The sequence below is a fragment of the Lytechinus variegatus genome, chromosome 2 (genome assembly GCF_018143015.1).
Source record: "Lytechinus variegatus isolate NC3 chromosome 2, Lvar_3.0, whole genome shotgun sequence".
Taxonomy (NCBI): Eukaryota; Metazoa; Echinodermata; class Echinoidea; order Temnopleuroida; family Toxopneustidae; genus Lytechinus; species Lytechinus variegatus.
The window spans coordinates 28,353,983-28,377,414 of NC_054741.1; the positions used below are offsets into that span (position 1 = coordinate 28,353,983).

At 36.7% G+C, this 23,432-nt stretch overlaps 1 protein-coding gene and 1 pseudogene across 1 annotated transcript; one reads left to right on the plus strand and one right to left on the minus strand.

Moving 5' to 3' along the window:
- The first annotated feature begins 2,104 nt into the window (after positions 1-2,104).
- On the plus strand, positions 2,105-13,839 carry LOC121409722 (annotated as a pseudogene).
- On the minus strand, positions 13,835-22,134 carry LOC121407758 (haloacid dehalogenase-like hydrolase domain-containing protein 2). The gene is made up of 7 exons (XM_041598953.1): positions 21,779-22,134; positions 18,789-18,984; positions 17,739-17,947; positions 16,381-16,465; positions 15,743-15,959; positions 14,910-14,973; positions 13,835-14,277 (listed from the first exon to the last, which is right to left on the minus strand). Exons 2-7 carry the CDS (start codon positions 18,887-18,889, stop codon positions 14,174-14,176), a joined length of 780 nt encoding a protein of 259 aa, XP_041454887.1. The 5' UTR covers positions 18,890-18,984; positions 21,779-22,134; the 3' UTR covers positions 13,835-14,173.
- Between the last annotated feature and the right edge of the window lie 1,298 nt (positions 22,135-23,432).

A 23,432-nucleotide genomic window follows, 5' to 3' on the forward strand; every position in this document is an offset into this window, starting at 1 on the left:
TTTATTGTCATACACCTAAACGATAATTAATGATTCATATGATTCTATTTTCCTGCCAAATGAAAATAGCATGGCTGACAGAGAAAGGAAAAGGAAATGAAAAAATAGCAAAGAAAATAAAGAAGAAAAGAAAGAATACACATATACAACAAACAGCAATGTGTGGAAAACTCACAGGTTATTTCTTAACAAAATATTCTATTTCATAGAATTATCAAGTAAAATGCATCACAAAATGAGAATATTTCAATTATACAATGTATATCTATCTACATGAACTAATGTTTGGCTCATAAGAAAAAAAGATCACCATTATAAGATGCTGACATGTTTGCTCATTACCAAGAAGAGAAGAAAACAAAAGCTACCTTGGATACTTCATTCATTTTGTGGATCTACACATTTCATTCTGGCAGTGAAATAAAAATGAATTATCCAAGATTAAAATAATAATAATGCTTCAGTTTTCAATATGGTAATAATCATGAGCATGAAAAATGATTGAAAACAGACTCATATAACTAGTGGGCTGTTAAATCTCACCTGTCTGAAACTGTGTACAATTAGCAGAGATCAGAAAATCCCATTTTAGAGTTATGACATATGAGGCAACCTAATCTTGCCTAGAAAGGGTTCTCTGTAGGAATTATAAAACATTTTTTAGACAATATGAGGTTGCCATAATTCTAAAATACATTATTTTATGAGTTATCTTCAAAATTTGTAACTTTTGAAAAATGAGATTTAACAGTCCAAGTGATATTTAAACTATTGACATTGTGCGTGTGCTAATGATCTGGAAAACACATCATGAATACATATACATGTATATGAATACTATCATTCACAAAGAAGTCAATTTTGATGAAAGTAAGTTTGTTTGTCAGGAAAAACTCATCATCTTTAAAGAAAATTTGCATATATATCAATTATTATTCAGAACATTAACACCCTAGATAATTTTCTAATGATACTGTCTGAATCTGGTGAACACATGTTTATTTTCTTTGACAGAAAAGCAAATGTCACTAATCAGGATTTAAAGGCAGAAAGTGCCATTTTTGGTAGTGTTCATAAGTCTTAGAACATAAGTATCTTAAAACTCAGAACAGTTCAAATGCTTTGGTAAAGTTTAATAATGTTAATTATATAGGAGTATTACCTAACATACAAAAGTAAACATTTCATATTTGAGGACAAACATAAGTTATAGTGTCTTATTCTTTTATTTTTCTTTTTTAAAAGCCCTCTGAACACTTTTCTCACAAATTTATTAGCTGTTTTTCAGAAAGATACACAGAGATTACATCCTCAAATTTGCAGTTCCTTCCTTTCATCATTTGTTTTTCACAAAAAAAGAGAACAACATATATGTAAGGGATTCTCATACAAATAATGAAGTGTCTTGAAAAAAAAAATGCATGAATTGGAAAACAGGTTGTAATATGGAGGATGATCCTAGCATTGACTCTGGCTATGTCCGTTCCAATGTGGAGTCCTTTTGTGGAAAACAGGGGGGGGGGGGGGCTAAATTTACTAGACTAGTTTCTTATTCTTTGGAACATATTTGAGTTTATGGACTTTTCCTCTGCTTGTTTGGCTTTTTTTTAAAAACTAAATCAAGCAAGAATCATCCTACTGGATTGGGGATGCAAGCTATGCTAATCACAATGACCACCTGTATCAAAAACCCCCTTTGGGTTGGGTTTTCCAAGAAGACTTTCACAAGTTCTCTAACATTGAAATGCAGTACTTTTACATGTATGGTTACGAAAAGTATAGACTTTTCCAGAAGGATCAATAGAATATTTTGTAATAGGCAACATTCTCACCCCCACCCCCACCCCAACCCCCGCCCCTTCCCTCTCCCCCTCTACATTATCCTTGGATGTGTTTATGTTTAGCTTTATCAGGTTTATGGGCAGGGTGGTGACCGAGGCCAGCAGGCGGTCACTGTACAGTGTTTCATTTGGGTCAACATAGTTTGTACTGGAATAGAATAAGCCATGGTCAGAAAATCTATGGACTGTCAGTGTAAGACAGTCTAGAACTCTTCAGACTGAGATATTTTGTTGTGTATAGTTTATAAACTTGGTCCTGTATGGCAGTAGAATTTGGGGAAACACTAAATGGTCAGTATATCATAGTACAAAAAGAGAACACAGCTTATGACGTGGCATGGAGAGCTGCCACATGTATGGAACAGTGGAGAGACTTTTGCAATTGAAAAGGATTGGGCAGAGTTGGATTGGCTGTGAAGAGGAATAGGACACTGATGGTATTTGTGGAATATTTCATTTTGTGATTAACCATTTATTGAGCATTTTTTGAGCAATTTATAAACCTCGGAAGTACGCATAAAGTTATATGCATCCAAATGTTGGTATTAGAGTCAAACACCTTGATAAATGCTATCCAGATTTGAGCATTTTTTCAAAGCCAATTATTGGAATCAAAACACCTCCTAAGAAGCTATCCTGATTAATATTCTTCGATTTTGAACATTCGTTTTGGTCAACACTTGATAATAGACGCTATCCGGAGTATCTTCCTTAAATTTGGATCCCTTGAGATGTTATCCTGGTCAATTATTGAGATATTTACTTAGGTCCCGTTATCGTTATCTCTATATCAAACAAATAGACACAACCTGCTTCTTTTTATTTTGTTTGATTTTCACTGTGGATACTGACTGATCAATTTTTATATAATATATTATTTGAGTTTGTTTACCTGATCCTGTCCAAGTCATATTAGATTTTTTTAGAGTGTTCCTTTATAGCCTTGGATATATCCCAAGTTATTCTGAAAAACCTGTTTGACTTTTTTTTTACTCCTTGATTACAGAAAAGTATGTTAGTTTGAACCTTGCATAATTTGGTGTCAGAAGTGGGATTTTAGTCAAGGAATATAATATTTAAGGCTACTCAGCACGGTGTTTTCATTGTTATTCTTGATTTACAACTTTATTACCTAACAATTTATCATTTCCTCCTCCATTCCGTAAACAATTTCTAGACGGTAGGATGGCCACTGAAGGTAATAACGGGGGTGTCCCCATCTCATCCTCCAGCCAAGTCAAAGCTCCAATAGTGCGGCTCCCTTACTTTCCCTTATATTTTACAATACCAACTGTCAGTGGGACAACCTTGAAGCCACTCAGGGAATAGGGTGGATTGCAAGAGTGGAGGCAGCCTATAAAGCATGGAATACCCCTAAGGATCAGAAATCGCAGGTCATCGTCCATCACCTCGCAGGAGAGGCCCGCAGGGAAGTGATGGTTTTAGATGGTGCGTCATGAACAGACCCTTCTAAGATATTTGAAGCTCTTCGAGATATCTACGGAGAGGAGACATTGGCATCCTTACTCAATAAACTCCATGGACGACATCAAAGGCCCGGGAGACAACTAGACAGTTTGCCTTGGCTCTCCAAGAACTCACAGGAAAGACTGAAAGTAAATACAAAATATCTGACGTGGATGAGGTGTTGTGTGGATGCTTCCTTGAAGGGATGCGCTAGAGTCCCAGGAAAATTTCTGTGAGCTGTTATGCTCATCAGAAGGGGGCTACTTCTTTTAGGATGCTGAAGGAGGTGGCAAGAAGGACAGAAACAGAGGAGGAAATGGTGGGTCGCGGTGAGTTTGGTCAGGCTGAGGCATCCGTGTTCAAGACAGACAGGGTAGGCGGCTTGGCAGAAAATGGTGCTACATTCACCCTTTCCCAATTGGCTGATGAGCTGAAGGCCCTTCGGGTTACTATTACTGAGATGAGTCAGTAGGTGGCCAAGTGAGGCAGAGGATCTGGAAATCAGCAGGGAGGAAAGACCAGGAACCCAAGCTGGGAAGACCAAGGCCGCCCAAGGTGTTTCAGCTGCAATGAATGGGAACACATGGCCCGAAACTTATGCACAAGGATGTCTACTACGTAGCAAGAAAAAGCTAAATGGATCCAAGAGCAACAAGAATAGCATGATCAGGGAACATCTGTCTTTGAAGAGGTCTAAACTTCTTCAAGCGGTAAAGAGAGATGACAACACTGGTAAGTCTGGACAGTTGATGGAAAGATCCATTGTACTCAGTCAGACAACCAAAGGATGCATAAAATGTATGCATACATTTGTTTCTGAAAATTTTGTATGTAGACTGCATTGCCGGGGAGGGGGGGGATCACTTTTATCACAGCATGGCATTACCATATACACAGTGCAAAACATTCGCTCTAGTAGCAGTTCTTCAATGGCCAAATCAGTCCTAGCGTTTGAAACGACCACCAAATAATGGCCCACCTCATCCAACCACATATGCATGCTCTCTCGTCACTTCAAGGAACTATTCTGAACCATATGCTAACTGCTAGACCACAGCCAGTACCAACATCTCAGAGCGACCAGAGAGCTACAAGTGAAAACAGTCATTGAAGCCATGATATGCCACTTGAATGTACTCCTTGTAAGAAGGCTTTTGAGGAGTATGTAGAGCTATCAGACTCTCAAGCCATCAATCTTGCTGAAAAAAACAGTCGATCAGATATCAGCATTATGGACATCTCAGCGGAAACTGCACATAGCCAGAAGTGCTAATGCAACTGGATCCAGCTTTCAGGGGAATGCTGCGACAGCCCATGGACAGCAACATGAACACATAGCAAGGGAACAGTTCAAGAAGGAGACAGGCAGCCACATATTTAAAGACCATATTCGAACTGGGAACTAAAATATATATGTTGTATACCAAACTGAAGCTTATGATATAGAGAATTGACAAATTAAAATTATTTTCCTGGAAAATGCAATACGGATGAGAAATGGAATTTGAAATATGAAATTCAAGAGCTTCAAAACCCGGAAGAAATATCGCACCGAAGAGACAGTGAGATGATGACGTCATGCTATGAAGGAAAGTGAGCTAGATATCCAGGTGGGTGTTTAATAAAGCTGTTCGTAAGTTAAGAGCGACTTTACGAACGACTGGTGATGCTTTCTTGTGGTAAATGACATACAACCAAAATGTTCATTGGCAATGGTTTATTACGCGTAAGGATCACCAGTCGTTCTTAAAGTCGCTCTTAACTTAAGAACAGCTTTATGAAACACCCACCAGGGATGCTGCTGCTAGCTAGTATTCCACACGTGATGTCAACACGACTTAGTCGGTGAGTGATTATCGACGCTACATTTTTGTGTCTTATTTTCGACTTTCATTCTGTCGTTTTTTAATCGAAGCTGATGACATATGGAACTTTATTAAATAATTATGAATATGATTGGGGAAAAATCTTATTTCATTGAATTTCTTCGCTGTTTTAACCGATCAACCAACTGGAGTTCAATTAAACCACGTTTGTGACAAATGACATCGTGTGTCAATTCCCTACCGTAATTTTTGTTTGCGTTTGATTGAGTTTGATTATACTAGATCTAACGTAATCCTCCAGATACTGAAACGCCTCAATCAACATTTGAAGTTATCCTCATGCTATATTCAAACCGAATCCTCTCATCCTTTGTGAAAAAATTGTTTAAAGAATCTTCGAATTACCCTTTTATGGATGCTGCGACGTTTATCAATCATGTTGTTTATGCTGCATTGATCGCATCAATCAAGCGCGCGCTGCCCGGCCGGCCCGCAGGCCCGAGCTGCCGCACTGCCCTTGGCTTGGGTGCCGATGGGAAGGCTCGGGCAGGGGCTGGGCCAGGGGAGACGAGCATTAGCAAGCTAAAAAAAAAGGAAGAATATTTGACAGGTGATTTGAGAATTATGTTCAGACATTACAAATGTCTGAATTTGGGTAACTTATATATAGTCTGATTAAGTTTTTACCTTGATTTACCTTGTCGGGCGTATTTGCCCCGTCTAGTATATAGTCTACTACCGTATGTCACTCGTACTCATCAGAGAGCAAAAAATTTCGCCCTTTTCACCGCATTCACACAGCCAAAAATGGTCATGGTTTTGAGGGAAAAAAATCAAAGTTCAGCACATTTCTGACATATTATGATCAAGTTTATTTAATGATTTTGGTATCAAATTAACCCTAGGCTAAATCTCCTGACCTGAGGTATTTTGATTCTTGTCATGGGGGGGGCATAATGGCCCCCCTTTAGATCTCAGATTACGATCACAACGAAAGTTTGCATGATGGTAGAGAATGATCTACCATCTACAAATCTACACAGTTGCATTGGTAAATTTCACTGAATTCATATATTTTAATTTTTTATATGAATTGTGATAATTTATTCATGAAATCATACTTTTTGCTCTGATGCAAAGCTCCTAGAATGCTATTTTTTTGTGAAAACATTCTTTATAGCATTCCTAACAATTGTGAATGAAAAAAATTCTGGTACCAAGTCCATGACCGATTTCTTATGTATTTATCGTTTTTAAAATTTCTTATGTATTTTTGTTTTTAACTTTTTTTATTGTTTTTTCGATGGAAATCATTCCAGACTTAATCCTGATCATAAAAAAGGCAAAATTAATTAAGTTTAGTCAGTAAGAGTAGAAATGATGATACATTTTTTAATTTTGGCTAAATACACAATTTGCATCTTTTTGGATTTGTACAGGAAATCACATTTATGAACAATTTTGGGTCTGACATTCACATGTTGCATAATGTCGTAACCATGAACATGTACCCGGGCATCACAAATTTGGTCTCAAAATTTGCGCGAGACTTTACAGTAAAAAGTCAGAGAGTGGCGAGGTCAAAAAATTTTGCGCAGCAGATACATGTACATCGCGAAAATTTATGGCCCCCCCCTGGGAGAATTAGGGTTAAAGAGAATAAAATGCTCCAAATAGCCCACTTAGTTTACATTTGGTTACTACCATAATTTTGATGTGGCATTGAAAAAAAGGAAGTTCAAAGTATAGTAGGCCTATCTTGTGAGTAAAAGTACCATATTTATATGTAAACTAGTGGGATTTTGTATTATTGATAATTACTAGGCTGTCCATGGTTATCCTCGACTGTTCAGAATTTCAATGCCCTAATCAAATATTAGCTGAAAAAAAGGATTCCATTTTCATCTCATCTGTGTTGAGTGTTCAAAACTTTAACTACATGTAGGCCTGAACCTTTTTTTTATTATGAAATTGGAATATGCACATGGTGCTAACATTAGATTGTGATAAGAGGGTCTACGTATGTTAAAATCTAACAATAGTAACATCTAGATTGAACCTAACGTTATGTAATTGTCTAGATCTACATGAATAATACTTTGATGAAAAAATGTTGCATTACTACTGATGAAAAAAAAACAATTCATGCAACTATCGAGGCTAGTGAAAGATTTTTTTTTTATAATCATGATCAAGGTCATGAATCTACAGTAGAACTTTGTATGATATTAATGCACTCTTTGGTCTCAAATTAAATCTTCGATCCTTTCCAGAGATCTGAGTAATGTGACAGAAACATGTACTTGTAGATTACTTTTTAATCTCATTCTTAGATGTCGAGATGTCTAGAAGTGCTGGTGATGCAATGGACGATTCAGGAGGAGCTGTACCAAAGAAGGCCAAGCCTGAAGGAGGATGTAGGTGTGTGGTAGGAGGTTGTAGCAACACCAACTACGACGGCTTCAGTATCCATGAGTTACCAAAACAAAAAGGCTCTGTGAGAAATGACTGGATAAATGTCATCAAACTGAAGCGTGCTAGGTTCAATGCAAATGAGCGGGTTCGCGTGCATGTTTGCAGCGGCCATTTTGATCGCACACAATATGATGAAACGCAGGTGATGTATCAGATGAATATTCAGAAACTACCACCACGATTGAAGCCGACAGCAATTCCCCACATCCACAAAGCTATCCAGCCATTCCCACCAGATTTCTTTGTACAAGAAAGTGCCACCACAACAAGAAAGTGCCACCACAACAACAACATCTACAACTGTTGTCACAACTACAGCAACAACTACTGCCACAGCTTTGTCAATCACTACCATGTCTAATATGCCTTCTTCAGCAAGCTGCAGTTATAGCACACTTGATCCAGTGCCAACGGCAACTATAAGTAAACTTGCAAGACCTGTACTGTCTATATCCGGGACCAAGGAAAAAACTTCTGCAGATGCAAGTACTTCAACTACGTTGACAGACGCAAGTAACAGGCCAGGCAAGAACCCTTTGAAATGTCGATTGTCAGTATACTGCCGCAAAAAGGTAAGAGATAGTTTTTATTTGTATATTTGTTATGAAAGCTTATCAATTTTTTCTATGTAGGCATGTAATAAAACTTTCAACTTCCCAAGGTAATGCAAAAAAATGTTTATTGAACTGAAATCAAAATTTCTGATTTAAAGTATGCAATAATTTTATGTCCCTGAAGACATGAAAATTTTGATTTCATTTGAATATTCTTTGTTGGAGCAAAGTAGCTTACCTTCTCAAGAAATACTTTCCATCTCCTGTATCCATTTCAGTTGAACACACAGAATATCTCAATCATCAGGTGTCAATTTGTTATATAACTCCCTCCTATCTCCAATTTTCATTCAAAATCCCCATGTGGGATCTTAATGAACTGTGTTGAATGCTGAAATAATATTTTAATTTAAAAGATGAATTGTGACTAGGCATGTATTTCTAACTTATTTTCACAATACAGGATGTGCAAAGAATTACAGAGGAGTATGAGCAGAAGCAAATAGAGGAAGAGTCTCAAGAACGATTGAGGAAAGAGAAAGAAAACACAAAAGCCACTCAATTCTCTCCACAAGTAAGTATTCAGTTAACTTCATAATCATAATATTAATTAGTAAGCCTTGAATAAGGGTCCTAGTTTTATATGTCTACCTTTTTGATGATTTACATGTAACTGCTGTTATAACAAACTGGTAGCCTCTGACATATCTCATTTGTTTCCTCCATTTTTCAGATGATCAACGAAATGTCTCAGAAACGGACAAGAACCAAGACATGTGGAATTTCAGTCAAGCCTCTTGGAAAAGCGAAAAGTCATCTGTTGTAATAAAATAAGTATTACTTCTCCCATGTCAAATTAGTGAGGGGGGTGATGAAATTAGTATCAACGATCACTTTTATGCCCCTACAGACAAAGCCTAGAGGGGATATGAAGTGTTGCCCCTGTCCATCTGTCCCCCCCCCAACTTGGTTTCCATGCAAGGCTAGAAAAATATTGAAGGGATTTTTATATTTTTTGTGTGTTGGTAGCTGACACCAAAATACAGGCTAAGTTCATATTCGTAGTCTGCAGGTCAAAGGTCACACCTCATTAATCATGCGAGTTGGTTTCTGCATAAATCATGAAATATTCAACAGATTTTCAAAAAATTTGGTGTATTGGTAGATGACCAGGGCTCGATTTCACTAACATTGCCGAACGATTAATCGCCCAACCCATCGCTCCCACGCAACTCATCGCGGCTGCGATTAGTTGGTTCATAGGATTTCACAAAACCCATCGCAACCACGATGCGTATTTAAGGAAAAAAAAATTCTTGAATGAGGATGGGGTCAAAACGCATCGCAAGCAGCGCGCGTACATTTACCCGCGGGTTTTTTCTTGCAATTAATTATACCAAGATTCTAATGTCAATCAATTCTCAAAAAGATTGTAGTTATGAATGGACAAACTCCTACCAAGGATACGACTGAGGTAAATAAGTTTGGTTAATTTATAAAAAGATTGCTCACTACCAAATTGACGGAATTTTTCTATTCTTTGTAACAATTTCAGAGGTGTAATTAACAAAGAACAACTGCTATAGACGTGTGTAAAGCTGTAGAGGCTACATCTGTCCAAATGAAAGCTCTGAGTACAAAGAATGAAGACATACATAAGGTTGGACAGAAACATTTCCCTAAGTCTGGAAGAAAAAAGAATAGCATGCAGAAACCAAAGGGGAAAGATCTACAGAAAGGTAAATCAGAGGTTAAGAAGTGCAAGTTCTGTAACAGGGTTCATGAGATGAAAAAGAGTCCTGTCCAGCATGGGGACAAAAGTGCAAAGCTTGCAGTAAGCCTAATCACTTCAAGGGATCTTCAGTGTGCAAGACCAGGAATGATGATGACTACTCATCCTCAGCTGAAAGCATTAGTTTGGTGCAAATTAATGCAGTGAATATGGACAAAGAGCCAATTATCTGTAACATACTTATCAACAATCAGAGGGTACCATTCCAGCTGGAATCGGGTGCAATAGTTAATCTTCTACCACAAAAGTATCTAAAAGACAATCTAAAAAAAAGAAAATAAATAATTACATTCTGCATTGTTGTGTAGCCTACTGATACAGTTGCTATTAGCTACCATAAAATTAATGTGCCTCTTTGATTGTTTTTAAAGGAAATTATAACTTAGTGTCTGAATGAAAGAAAAGATGCAAATACATGATTCGTGTCCAACTTCTGCTCTACTCAACAGAAAAGAGAAAAGCCCTGGGAGCCTCACAAGGTGCAGGCACTGTGTTCATTTGTCAAAATTAATGCATCTACGCTTTTTGGAACTGGTGGTAGGGGGAGCATGGGAGTTGAGAGACAGAAAGTTGAATCATGGAACAAGTGCCGACTGGCCATTATTTCTGCAGGAGGAAGAAGTGATCGATCGTTAGAAAAAATAAGAAAAAATGGCAAGATCTTTCTTCAAAGGCAAAGAAGTACAACGTACAAAGAAGAAAGGAAGTGCACGGAACAGGTAAATATATCATCTTTGATCTTTGCTTGGCCCGAATAGACTTTGTTTTGTTTTCAAATATGTGCAACCTAAAAGTATTTGAAATTCTTACTAGCAAATTCTACTTGGCGAATGCAAGTAATCTTTCTTCGATAGAACATATTTTAATAAGCCTTAAAAATCAAATAATTATGAAATCACATACGCATTTAATACTCCATTGCATTACTTTAAGAAAGGGATAATGATAACAAGAAGAAACAATACAAAGGAGGGGGAAGTTGAAGAGAATGAGAGCGAAATGATTGACAAATATTTCAGTTCACTGTAAAATAAAAAACAAATTAACAAACGTTCCCATATTCATTTTTAAGTGCAAGCCTTGATGGACGAACTGATGAGGACACCATTCTCGAGATCAAGTGTCCAACACCACAGAAGATGTCTAAGCACAAGTCTCTAGCTGAACAGTAGAACATATGACGTGAGGACAAATGACAAAGGGGAGTACCGTATTTCTTGTGCCAGCTGCAGCCAATGGATACTCCATGCAGGTGCAGGTGGCGATGTACTGCGCGAAGGCATCTAAATGCAAATTCATGGTTTGGACAGCATTGGAAGCAATCACTGTTGACGTCCCATTTGACCAGCAGTGGTTCAGAGAGCAGTTTAAAAGACTCAAGGAATTTTCTTTTGCAATTCTCCTCCAGCTCTCACAGATGCCATAAACTCGCATACTCTGAGTGTTGTAAAACTGGCGTAAAAAACCCAATCATGGTTTCATACGTGTATCAGCCATTATGATGCTAATTGCTTACTTGGATAATTTGGTTTTTGCCCAGTCCCAGCAACAACTTGAAGCATTCTCACTGCATTATAATATTGTAATGCATTATTATTTTTACAAATTAATATTTTGTTTGTATTTCTTTACTTATTGACATGCACAACTTATCGTTGTGATCGTCTCAACTTCTGGTTTTATGAAGAATGAGTATGCGTTTTATGTAACTCTGATAAAACGCGAGCTAAAAAAATTAATCTAATGATCTGAAAAGAAGGGGAATTTCAAGCTCCATTTGAATTCATGAACAGGATATCATTGAATCAATAATGCGAGCTCGAAGTTCAAGCTGAAAAAGTTAATATACTGAACTCAAAATGGAAAATTTCAAACATTATTTGAATTCAGGAAATCTACATGAAGATCTACATGAAGATATCACGTCTGACAAACGTGACGAGATCTTTCAGGCAAAACCAATAGGGGAATGATCAAGCAAGCTCAATGATCTCGGATGCGAAAAGGCAAACGATCCTGAGGCAGAGATGAACTTATCAATGCTTTAGCATGTGGATGATTCAGTCGATAATCCAGCTTAAAGAAATTCTTCTGTCATCGTTGACGTACATATCATACCAAGAAGGATGATCAACAAGATGGAGAAAGAACTGGAAAACATGACAAAGGTGAAAGATAGCACACATCTATATAAGGAAAGAAGCTGCCTTGTGTATGAACTCGTAGTCAGAATACATGTAGATTTATTTATATGGCTTTTTATTTTTCATGATGGATTTTCATTTCTATTGTTTTTGTCATTATTTTTCATCTTATTTTATTATATTTCAGTCTATGTTGTAAGCTCTGCCTATATTTTTGCCATATAACACTACAGTACTCTTGTTTTGATTCATATTTTACATTTCTGCAACTTGTAAATTAAAGTTTTGATATATGTATATATCTATTTGTATTTTTTTGTTCTGATCAAGTGTATGTTTGAATTGGAATTTGATAGACATTGTCTTGTATTTTAGCGTTAGATGCAGACTAGATGTATTTTCCTTTACGATGTTGTATAGATTGTCTTCATTTTGTACTGAATTATGTAAAGAATGAATGAATACAATATGATTGTTGTTTAGACTGAAAGAAAACATTGTATTGTTTGAAGAAAACATCATTTCCAGATACTTGTATATCATTTCCAACCATTTTCAAAACCCTGTTATTGTTCCAGGTATGATTGAAGCACTGCTATAGTGTTATGGATGTTGATGATCAACAGGTAATGTATGTTCTTTTCTACAGATAATTTTACTGTAGTGCGCAAGCCACCCCTATCAAGAAATGAACTTTCAAACTTCAATAAACAATTAAAACAAAACCCAGCAAGCCCAGCACTTGTCATTATGGATCTTAAGAAAAAGGCCATGATGAATCAAATCTTCGGGAATAATCAGCAACAAGGAGCAATAATTACAAGTTCAAATTTCTTCATTACATTAATCCATTTGATGGCATTCTTTTTTTGGGGGGAGGGGTCGTATTTCACCATTTCCACTGTCCACATGTAATCAAATTTCAACTGTCATGGCAGAGACAATCTTTCGAAAAAAAAAAAAGGTAACAACATTGTAGATGAGTGTAAAGCAGTCTTACTCAGGCCATTCATTCAAATACTCCTGTTGAAATATCTGTTCGGTGTTGTTTCTACTGGATTGTAAACAAGAAAATTTAATTCTTTGATGCTGGAGAATTTCTTTAATGTTTATATTGCACCTCCGCCATGAGGTATAAGAGGTCTAAGACTTGGGGGTTTTGATGATTTTTTTAGTGCTGTGATTATCTGAAGTTATTTTTTTTTGTTTGATAGCTATGGTGACATCCATTTTTTCCCCATAATTTTGAATCAATCAAATTTCAATTAACAAGACAAAAACTATTCTGATGCTTTATTGGAAGTTGTGAAATTGTGGAATTATGTTCGTTATTGAACACATACCTCTGAGAACAGCTGTAGTATGTAACCTTTTGTTATGTTCATTCTCATTATTCGAGCTTACATGCTCATTCTTGGTTCTGCAGTCAGAGCTCTTGGATCATGATCATACAGCAAGAACGTCCATCTCTTGCCACACCCAATGTTATATGAAAGACATCCCCGCTGCCTCAGATGAGGAAATTCTCTCAGAAAAACACGCATTGCAGCGCCGGGTTGACACATCAACCTTTCAGCAACCTTATCCATCCCAATATTCAAGAAGGAAGAGAAAAAGAAGCAATTTGAATACTCAAAAAAGGTAAACGTTGATGGAGATGGGCATCATCCTAAAAGAGCAGGGGGATTTCGACACAACAGCCCTTTCCCTGCAGGAAGCATTCTAGGAACTCAAGAACAGACAAAAGCATGAGATTGAATCTTTATAATCATATTTAACTGTCACTGTTTCACTAATATACTCAGGGTTACAGAGAAAGTGTTGAAGTTTACGCTATTGAGTTGCTAAATAAAATATACACTTGTGAAACCATAGCATGGGTCTTGTTTTTCATTGACAAGCCTTGCGAATAACAACAGTTAGATATAGAGAATGAAACTCCTCTGCATAAAGACTTACAAAAGGCAGCCACAATAACAATCCAGGGACCTACTTGCATTCTTTAGCACCAGATTGCACAATAATAATTTTTAGTGATTATGATGAAAACGTAGATATTTCACAAGGTATCGTGTCATAAGTAATCTCTCAGCAGGAGTTCAACAGCAGCAGGAAAGTCCTGACATATCGCCGTCGGAGGTTGAGCTATCTTCTCTTCATCACCTTCTCTGTATTTACCTGCATTAAATGAAAGAGAACAAAAAATACTGGTGCTTATTACCCGAATCAGACATCTGAGCTAGTCATTTACAAAGCTGTATTGCCCCGGTCTTCATGAATATCGGTAAAGAGTGGGTATATTAATTGTATTCTGCTTGGTCTATCTGCACATACTGACTATGTATGCACAGATGATAAAAAGTGAACCTTTGCATTCTCCACAGTCTCACACCCAGGCATCTGATGAAGCGTAGAACAAGATATGCATCATATTGATCCGCGCAGCAACAATGTAGTCAAAATGCTGGTCAAGATAAGACAATGCTGGATGTGTGTCGCTAGGGACGCAACCTTATGACAATGGAATAGCTAAAAGGTCCTGATGTAAACATGACACAGTAGATTCCTTTTCTTAAAGTTGAATATATCTCCATTATAATAATTTTGCTCTACTTGAATGAAACTGCAAACTTCCTAAAAATGCAATGACTTTAGCCTAATAAACTACCAATTCTCAACATGCAATACATCGTATACTTATTAGACACAAATTAATTTGTTGATTACACTGACACAGATGAGTTGGAGCATGCCTTCTTTTTAGTACCCCACCTGTCTATGGAATGCCAAACATCAAATATGGATCTTACCTGTTTTCACAAGGATGCCTTTCATGCCTATGCGCTGTGCTCCTTCTACATCACCTTCTACATCCTAATAAAAAAACAGGAAGCAGGGATTCAACTTTCATGCAGATCTATACTGCCAACACAACATAATCTTCTTACTTTATTCAAGGTGGTCAATGGTTGATACACTTTTTTTCTTTCTTAAGCCTCAGTCACATAGAGTAGCAAATACATTTTTTATTCAGCATACTCGTGTACAATTTCAGAATTCATTTAGAAATATACATACATCATGAAAACACAATCGTTTTGGGATTTTTATTATTAAACAAAAAAAATCTTTATTTTGTTATACTAAAGAATTGCAAGAAGGAAAACACAAGGAGTAAGGGGATCTGATGGCAACAAGAATAACTCGTTGGTTTTAATATATCTTAAAATAAGCTTGTTTAAAAAAAGAAATGAAAGTCTATGATCTCATATTATGTAGTGATAAGTAATAAGCTTAGAGGAAAGCTAGACCTGGAAACTTGGCTGTGGATCTCTGCATTGGTCAAGTACATCAGGTATTATGATATGATGATTGAATTTTTATTATCAGAAACAAGTAATTTGACTCAAGCCCGATGTAAATCTCCTGGAGGTGTTTCACAAAGAGTTAAAGTGTGTCTTAGTGCCATGCTTCAGTATCAACGTGCACACTACCTTATTGATAAATATGCAGTTGCACGTGTCTTCTTAGCATGAGCCATGACTTGACCTATCATACTGCACGCAACTTGAAAATTAAGTGTGACTCTAAGTCACACTTAAATCTTTGTGAAACACCATCCCCCAACTCTCTTGATACTCACATCTCCTATCATCACAGCCTCTTCGGGAACACAAGACATCGTTTTCAAAGCCTCCTCATAGAACGCCCTCTCTGGTTTGCCCACCACCGTAGCTGTGATACCTGTTGCGTACTCTAGCCCTTCAACAAATGCTCCTGGTCCGAGGGCTAACCCATCATGCCTCTTGAAATACTTGGCCTTGTGAATCGCAATGAGGGGATGACCATCAAGAATCAATCTATAGAACATGAAGTGAAAAAAAATGACATAAGTGTAGAGGTAGTCATGTTGTAGCAGGTGCAGAGTGTAGTTGGCAAGTAATATTTGCTGATTTGTCCTTTTACGTCGTCTTATGCCACATACACAGTGATAAGATCAACAGCACAAATAATTTTAACTCTCCATTGACTGCCATATACTCAATATTAATAATGAGATCAATCATATCTTTTACGGAAGGCATGATCATTACATTCAAACAATATAAGATGGATATATTTTTACTTAAACTTTAAATTGGAATTGCATTGCCACTCCTCTTTTCTGATCTCAGTGAGCCGAAGATCATATAATTATGAGATTTAACAATTTTTCCATATTGCAACAAATATTGTAATAATAAATTAGTAATAATTATATTAAAGATACCTGACACTCACCTGAATGCTTGATTTAATGTGTTGTAGTTGAAACTGTCAGGAGATAGGCCTACCACAATGCAGTTTGGATCATCTGTACAAATATCTAATCAGATACAGAAAGGAACGGTACACCTTGAATACATTCATTCAAGTTGTGACCAGTAACATTCAAAATTATTTTATTTAAACAAAAACAAAATATAATTGTACTTACAAGAACAAGATAATTCAATGTATAATTGATTTCTGTGATCTTTCCCTCTGAAATTTATACAAACAATTGTTATCCCAATGTGCATTCTTTGACGAGGTTTTAAGTTGATCTTTAACCTGTTCTTCAGCTACGATAAGAACAAGATAATCCTTTAATTCAATATATATAATGAGCTCTGTCAGCCTCTGAACTTGACCCCCCCCCCCAAATAAAAGAACAGTCAAATCATCATAGCTCCTACACGTATGTGGACCAAGTTTGACATGGACTCCTCAGGGCCCCATCTTACAAGGAGTTATATTGGTCCGATCAACCACAACTATGGAAAGCCATCTAAGAGATCTGAAGGCCACCGCACACCTGACAACCCGACCGGTCGGCGACTGAGTGAGGAGAGATGAATCGCAAGGCAGCCTTAAGCCTCGACACCGCACACCTTGCGATCCGATATGCGACTCACGCATGCGCTTTTTGGCATAGCATCTAAGAAATTGCGCTTACTATTGCATATGCGCGTTGTTTATCTTAATACGCGTTATGCAATTCTGCTGTCTGATTGGCTGGAGGTTGGACTGAGATTGCGATCCAGTCATATCCTTCCGATTTTCCTTGCGAATCTGACCGGTCTGCGACGCTCAAGCTGACAAGAGTTGTGATGTCACATCTCTCCTCATCCAGTCGCAAGCCAGTCGGCGACTGGTCGGGTCGTAAAGTGTGCGGTGGCCTTAAATGTACGTTTGTTCAATATATTTTCTAGATGTGATGCATAATCAGACATTCATTACTTTCTTCAAAATTCAGTGTGCTTCTCTTTCTTTACAAAAGACTTCATGCAAATTTCCTGGAGAAAAAAAAATCATGACATTGCTGGATTTCCATATACTTTAAGATGATCAGATCAATCGTAACTCTTTGTAAGACAGGGCCCTGATGATTCTTTAGTTATCACAAGGGAAAAGAGGTGACAAACGGACAGATAGAGCACAAAAAAACACAGTCAATATCTAGACAATGAGGTAAGCTTGACCATTTCATATCCAAGTTCTCTATTTGCATACCTAAAATGGGTAAAATTAAAAAGATCAAGGCCATGTGTTTCACTCTCCTGCACATTCACCTTTTTCTGACACAGATATTCAAAGATATGATCAATCCTACCAACCTATGAAATCTTCCTTTGCACTATCTTGAAGTAGTAACATTGGTCTGGAGCCCATTTCTTTGATCTTATTTCTTGCAGCAGTAAGGGAGGAGAAAATCTCATTCTGTTTGATATCGAAGCCAATCCTTGTGAGACGGCTGTGAAGCATCGCCATGCTCTCCTTGGTAGTATTGGTTACAAACTTGATGTTTGTAGTTTTCTCTCGCAGACTGTACATTCAGGAAAAAAATATTGGTTACAAATGTCAATTTTAATCTTAAGACCAAAGTCCATTTAACTTAGAATGAGTAATATATATAAAACATGCTCAAAGAAAATTATTTGACTTACGGAACCCTTATTTCAAGGTGGACTCTTAACCTCGCAGACCAGGGTACCATCTTATAAAGCTGTTCATGAAGCACATATGACTGTAAATAACTTTCGAATGACAGGTGACCCTTCTTGTGCAAGGAAAATGATATGATATACCCAAATTTTTATGGTGTTGATTTAACAAGAAAGAGTCAACAGTCTTGTCAGGTCAATCATAACTTATGATTAGCTCTACGAAACACACACAAGTTTCTCAAATATTCAAATAGTCTGGGTTATAATTGGGCGAGTTTCCACTTGTAGAAAGATAAATTTTCATGTGGTGCTTCTAGACTAATTCTGAACAAAATATGAGGAAACATGCTGTATCCTGAACCTTGACCTACATGTTATGTAGGTCAATCAAATTTTGGCAGCCATTTTGAAGGTCTTCAGCCAGCCCAAAACAGTAAACATATCAATGTCACTTACAACGTGGAGGTTTACGATTCCCCATGTGTAATATGAAGAAGGGAAAGGGAATACAGGCAGAAAAATTGAAATGGAAAGACGAGAAAGGATGAAAAGAGGAAACTAGAGGTATTCTTTTCTTGAAAGTGAGTGAAGTCCTGAAAAGGACTGTCACTTCCATTTACAAAAACATTGGTAAGTGAGATATAAAGTTGATTCCTCAAATTAATCTATAGTTGAGTTGTTGTGAGAACGTGACATTTGTAAAAGGAAACAAATATTTACCACTTCAGGGCTGCTACAGCTCCTGGTATGGCAGCATCCTCTATATGAATAGTCCCACTAAGGTCTATCAGTACAGCTCTCAGTCTGGACATTCTTGCCATATCGTATTCTCACATCTGGAAGGGGTAACATCCAAGATTGAACCTCAAGGTCTCTGTATGCTGCTCACCGGGTAGATATGAAGTACATGCAGGTCCTGCAGATTCAATTTTAGAGTGAAGAATATGGAATGTAATTTGCTAGACCAAACAGACTGGTAAATGTTGATACAAATATTCAAAGAATGGTCTTGTCAACCTAAAAGCTTGTTAGAGAGTACAGACTTATCAAACATAACAACAGAGTATATATTAAGCAAACTTAACTGCAAGTATTGCATTTTATTTTTTATCAACAGGTTATAGGACTACCTCATTATCAATATGGGAGTCAAACTAAATGGAAATTAACCAATTTCAAAGTGCACAGATAGAAAGAGAGTATCATCACATTTCATAACGCCGTAACTTGGCTCATACCAATTGATTCTCTTGTACTGTGCACATTGCACAATAACATGCAATTTTCCAAAACCTATTTATCACTGTGCCCAATAGAACTTGTTCTCAAGACCCAGTATTTTACACCTTTCATTTCTTCAGACCACTTGCAATCTCATCTGCAACCACATTCTCTGTCTCGAGTCTGCAACATGTCATACAACACACATTCCAAAAATGCCTTTAAGAAAAAAAATCATTGTAACAACACAGGTCAATTTAAATACATTCACTTATTATTAGAGGCTCATTGCCAATATTGGAGACTTTCTCCCATTCATTTAAATATCTCTAGTACCGGTATCAGAGTTTTTGTAGACAATATTGGTTTCCAATTTCGGACAGTCTCCATTTTGGGAGGACCTTTTTTCCTTTGAATTTGCATCTGAGGGATTACCTTGGTGGTGAACAAAATGTGTAAAGCAATTCCCCATAAAAATGTTCTCCTCTTTACCTTCTACTTAAAAAAAAAATCAAACTAGTTTTGTTCTCATTATATCTTTTGTCATCCAAACTAAAAAAAATGGGCTTTTGACCTTGTCAGCGAGATTCTTATATATGTAGGCTATAAAAAATGTGTAGAGGTTGCAGAAGTATATATTTTTCTACAGTGTAGGTATTCATTTTTTACATGTAGAACACTCCAATCTGCTCCAATTGCTCATGGTCAAGTCATTTAAGACATCAGGTTTGAACTACACACTAGTGTTCTATTTGTATGGGTTTGAAAGTTGAAACCCACCTTTAATGGCGAGTATTCTAATTTTTTTCATAGTAAAATTGATAAAAACAGAGTTTATCACATACTGTATGTAGCCTACATTCAAATCAGATCTGACATAGCAAGTTTTGACAATAAAAACAAGACATATACTAAAATATTCACTTACTCTGGTGAATTAATTACTAAACCTAACAGCTGGGCATAATCATTTTACAAATTTGGCCAAAAAATTTTGGTCGACAATAACTGCCTTGTTAATTATGTTTTTATTTTATCCTTTTGCACAACAAATCTCAAATACATCTATCATAGATTGTCTTGTATTGGAGGGTCTCCAATATCAGCCGTGCGCTTCAATTGCTGTATGATCTGTCATTCATAATATAATCCTGATGATTAATATTATTTACTCTGTAATTCATCAGAGCTCTCAAAACTAATTTTGATATATTCTTTATTGTAAGGACCTCATTTGGTGGAAAGTCATGAGGCCCACTAACTTTTTTATACTACTAAAAAAATCAATCAATCATTCAGTCTCGGACAATCATGTGCCAAATAAGGCCAAGGACCAAGGCCAGGGAAGGCCAAGTATGTAATTAAGAATTATGACGGGTGTGTGGAAAAAAAATGTAACACTATACAGTAACACTAAAGTTAACCCCCCCCAAAAAAAAAAAATGATTATAGTCGACTATCTAAAACCCACCCATCAAGAACTTACAGTATCTAGAATAGAATAACTTTGTTATCAAAGGGCAAGTCCATCCCAATAAAAAGATGAATCGAATAAAAGGAGAAAAATCCAACAAGCATAAAACTGAAAATTTCATCAAAATCTGATGTTTTCTAAAATAAGAAAGTTAGATACAATGTATTTTAAAGTTTTGCTTAATTTCGCAAAACAGTTATATGGACATCCTGGCCGGTATGCAAATGAGCAGTCTGATGACGTCACCCACTCACTATTTCTTTGTACTTCATCATATGAAAAATCTCATTTTCTCCTCATTGTCATGTGAAACAAATCTTATTCCTCCCTGAACATGTAGAATGTGCATCATTCTATGATTAAATCAAGTTGGTGACTCCTTGTCAAATATGTAAGAATTGAGATATTGTATAATTCAAGCAATAATAAACAAAAGAAATAGTGAGGGACATCATTGACTTTCTCATTTGCATATCACTGAGTTGTGCATAGATCTATAGACTGTTTTGTGAAAAATAAGCGAAACTTAAAAATGTCATAACTTTCTTATTTTTACTGTAGGCTATACCCAGTTGTTGTGTGTCCGGACGATCAATTTTAGAAAGTCACTTGGAAACATTTGCAAGCGAAGTTCCATCAATTTTTAGTACAAAATGTTAGGAAATATTATAGAGAACAAAATAGAAGATGATTACAACCACTCATTCAATGAACAAGGTTAAGATATAACTGATTACAACTATTGAATTCATATTTTTAGTGTAATCCAAAGTCAAATAAGAAGGCTTCAAAAATATAGTGTCCGGACACCTGACCCCCCCCCCCCCCCATCCAATTCTGACGAAATTTTCAGCATTATGCTTGTCTGATTTATCATTTCAAATCAACATTTTTCTGAGGTGGATTTGACCTTTAAGTTTAATAACTAATTAAAGTGTTCATGAATATAATTAAATACAAACGGTACGACTGAGAAGCTGCAGCCTGCAGGGGCAGATGCACTATGCATACTAACCTCGTACAATGTGTGAGTGTATGCAGCGATGCAACAGTGCAAGTTTAAGTGCATAGCATAAGTGAACGTGCAACTGATACACGACCAGCGTCCTGAACTACTCTTCCGGGGAAGTCTTGGCGCCTGCTCCCCTTCGGTTCCGCGTCAGTTGAAAATCCTTGGCTGACCTGGTTTGGTAGCAGATAGATAGATCGAAAGCTCGCTGGCAGGTACGAAGTTTCCTTGTCATTTCTCAATTTAGAGCTCTTTCTTACCTTCCTATGCCTCTGACTGATCAGGCGGCCAGATTAGAGCCAAGAAGCTTAGGAAGATACTGAAAATTCCGCAGAAAAATTTCACTTTTTTTCTACATGGTATGGAACGCCGAAGGGGGACAGTATACAATGTTTCCACAGCTCCAAAATAAATTTCACGAAATTGGATTCCAAATTCCTGAAATTCATAAATATTTCCTGGAATTTTCAAGTTTGATTTTTAACGAAAATCGGGCAATAATACAGCGAGTGTAAATTTGTTTCAGGTGGCAAAAATCAGAGAATTTAGCATTTTTTTTGTTCCCACCCTGTTTAAAAATAGGAACAATATTACGAAATGCGAGCGCGCGGAGCGCGAGCGAAAATTTTTGAGCTACGTATGGAGGTTAAACCTGAATATTAATAGTTGCTATGTTTAATTCTTGTTTCATTGTAATTTTCGGATTTCCCGAAATTTCCTGGAATTTTTTAATTTCCCGAACCTTTCCTGGAAAAAGTTAAAATTTCCTGAATTTCGGGAAGAGTGGAAACACTGACAGTATACCGGAAAGTCAGAAACATATCGCTATGACGGAAATTATTCTAATATGCTGAATTACGTTTATCTAGGATTCAGGTATTTTGTAAACATTCTATTATTGTATTTGTATATACTGGTCTTTTTTTAGTATATATCTTTAATAATTAGTTAAATTCTAATGCAAACTAATTCTTATTTTTATTTATTTTGGGGGGAAGCCGGGGGGAGGTATTTTCGCCTCTGTAAAAGTTAAGTCTATCCCGACAATTAGAAAAAGATTAGGAGGATGAAAATCAAACGAGCATATAATGCTGAAAATGTCAACAAATCGGATGTAAGTAGAAAGTTATTACATTTCAAATTTTATGCTTATAATCACGCAACTATCATCAATGGGGATCGGCCTCAGTGACAATCTTGTTGGACTCGAAAACCTTTCTCAATTCATTCTCACTGAGCGCATTGATTTTTTTTATAAAGGCGAGTTTCAAAGTCTATATGCCCATGAACAAATGTGTTTTTCACGACTGTTTCAAAAACTTGATTTGAATTCTTTTTTTTTTTGGTCGCATCATTGGCACTGACGAAGAGTGACTTTACCCCCTTTTTACCTTTCATTTTTGAGAGCTACGTACGCTCCTTTTAAAATCTGCGATTTTATTTCTACGGCATTTTACTAAACCAATAAGCGGCCGAAGCCGGGGCCGAAGCAGACTTTGGGGGCATGGATCATAAATGGAAAAAATACTAAATAAGAAGTCATTCTGAACAAAAATGATCTACTACCAAATGATTTTGACATTTACAGTTTGCAGAAGAAGGACTGTTATTACCAGCAAATTGTTTGAAAAAAATGTCAACCCCGGAATTAAACTCATCA

Excerpts from the sequence above, each read along its gene's own strand:
- LOC121407758 (XM_041598953.1), bottom strand. The coding sequence starts at position 18,889 with ATGGCAAGAATGTCCAGACTGAGAGCTGTACTGATAGACCTTAGTGGG. Across the intron at positions 14,974-15,742 it reads AGGCTGTGATGATAGGAGAT|GATGTAGAAGGTGATGTAGA; the intron begins GTGAGTATCAAG and ends TTTTTTTATTAG. Across the intron at positions 14,278-14,909 it reads AGGCATCCTTGTGAAAACAG|GTAAATACAGAGAAGGTGAT; the intron begins GTAAGATCCATA and ends CATTTAATGCAG.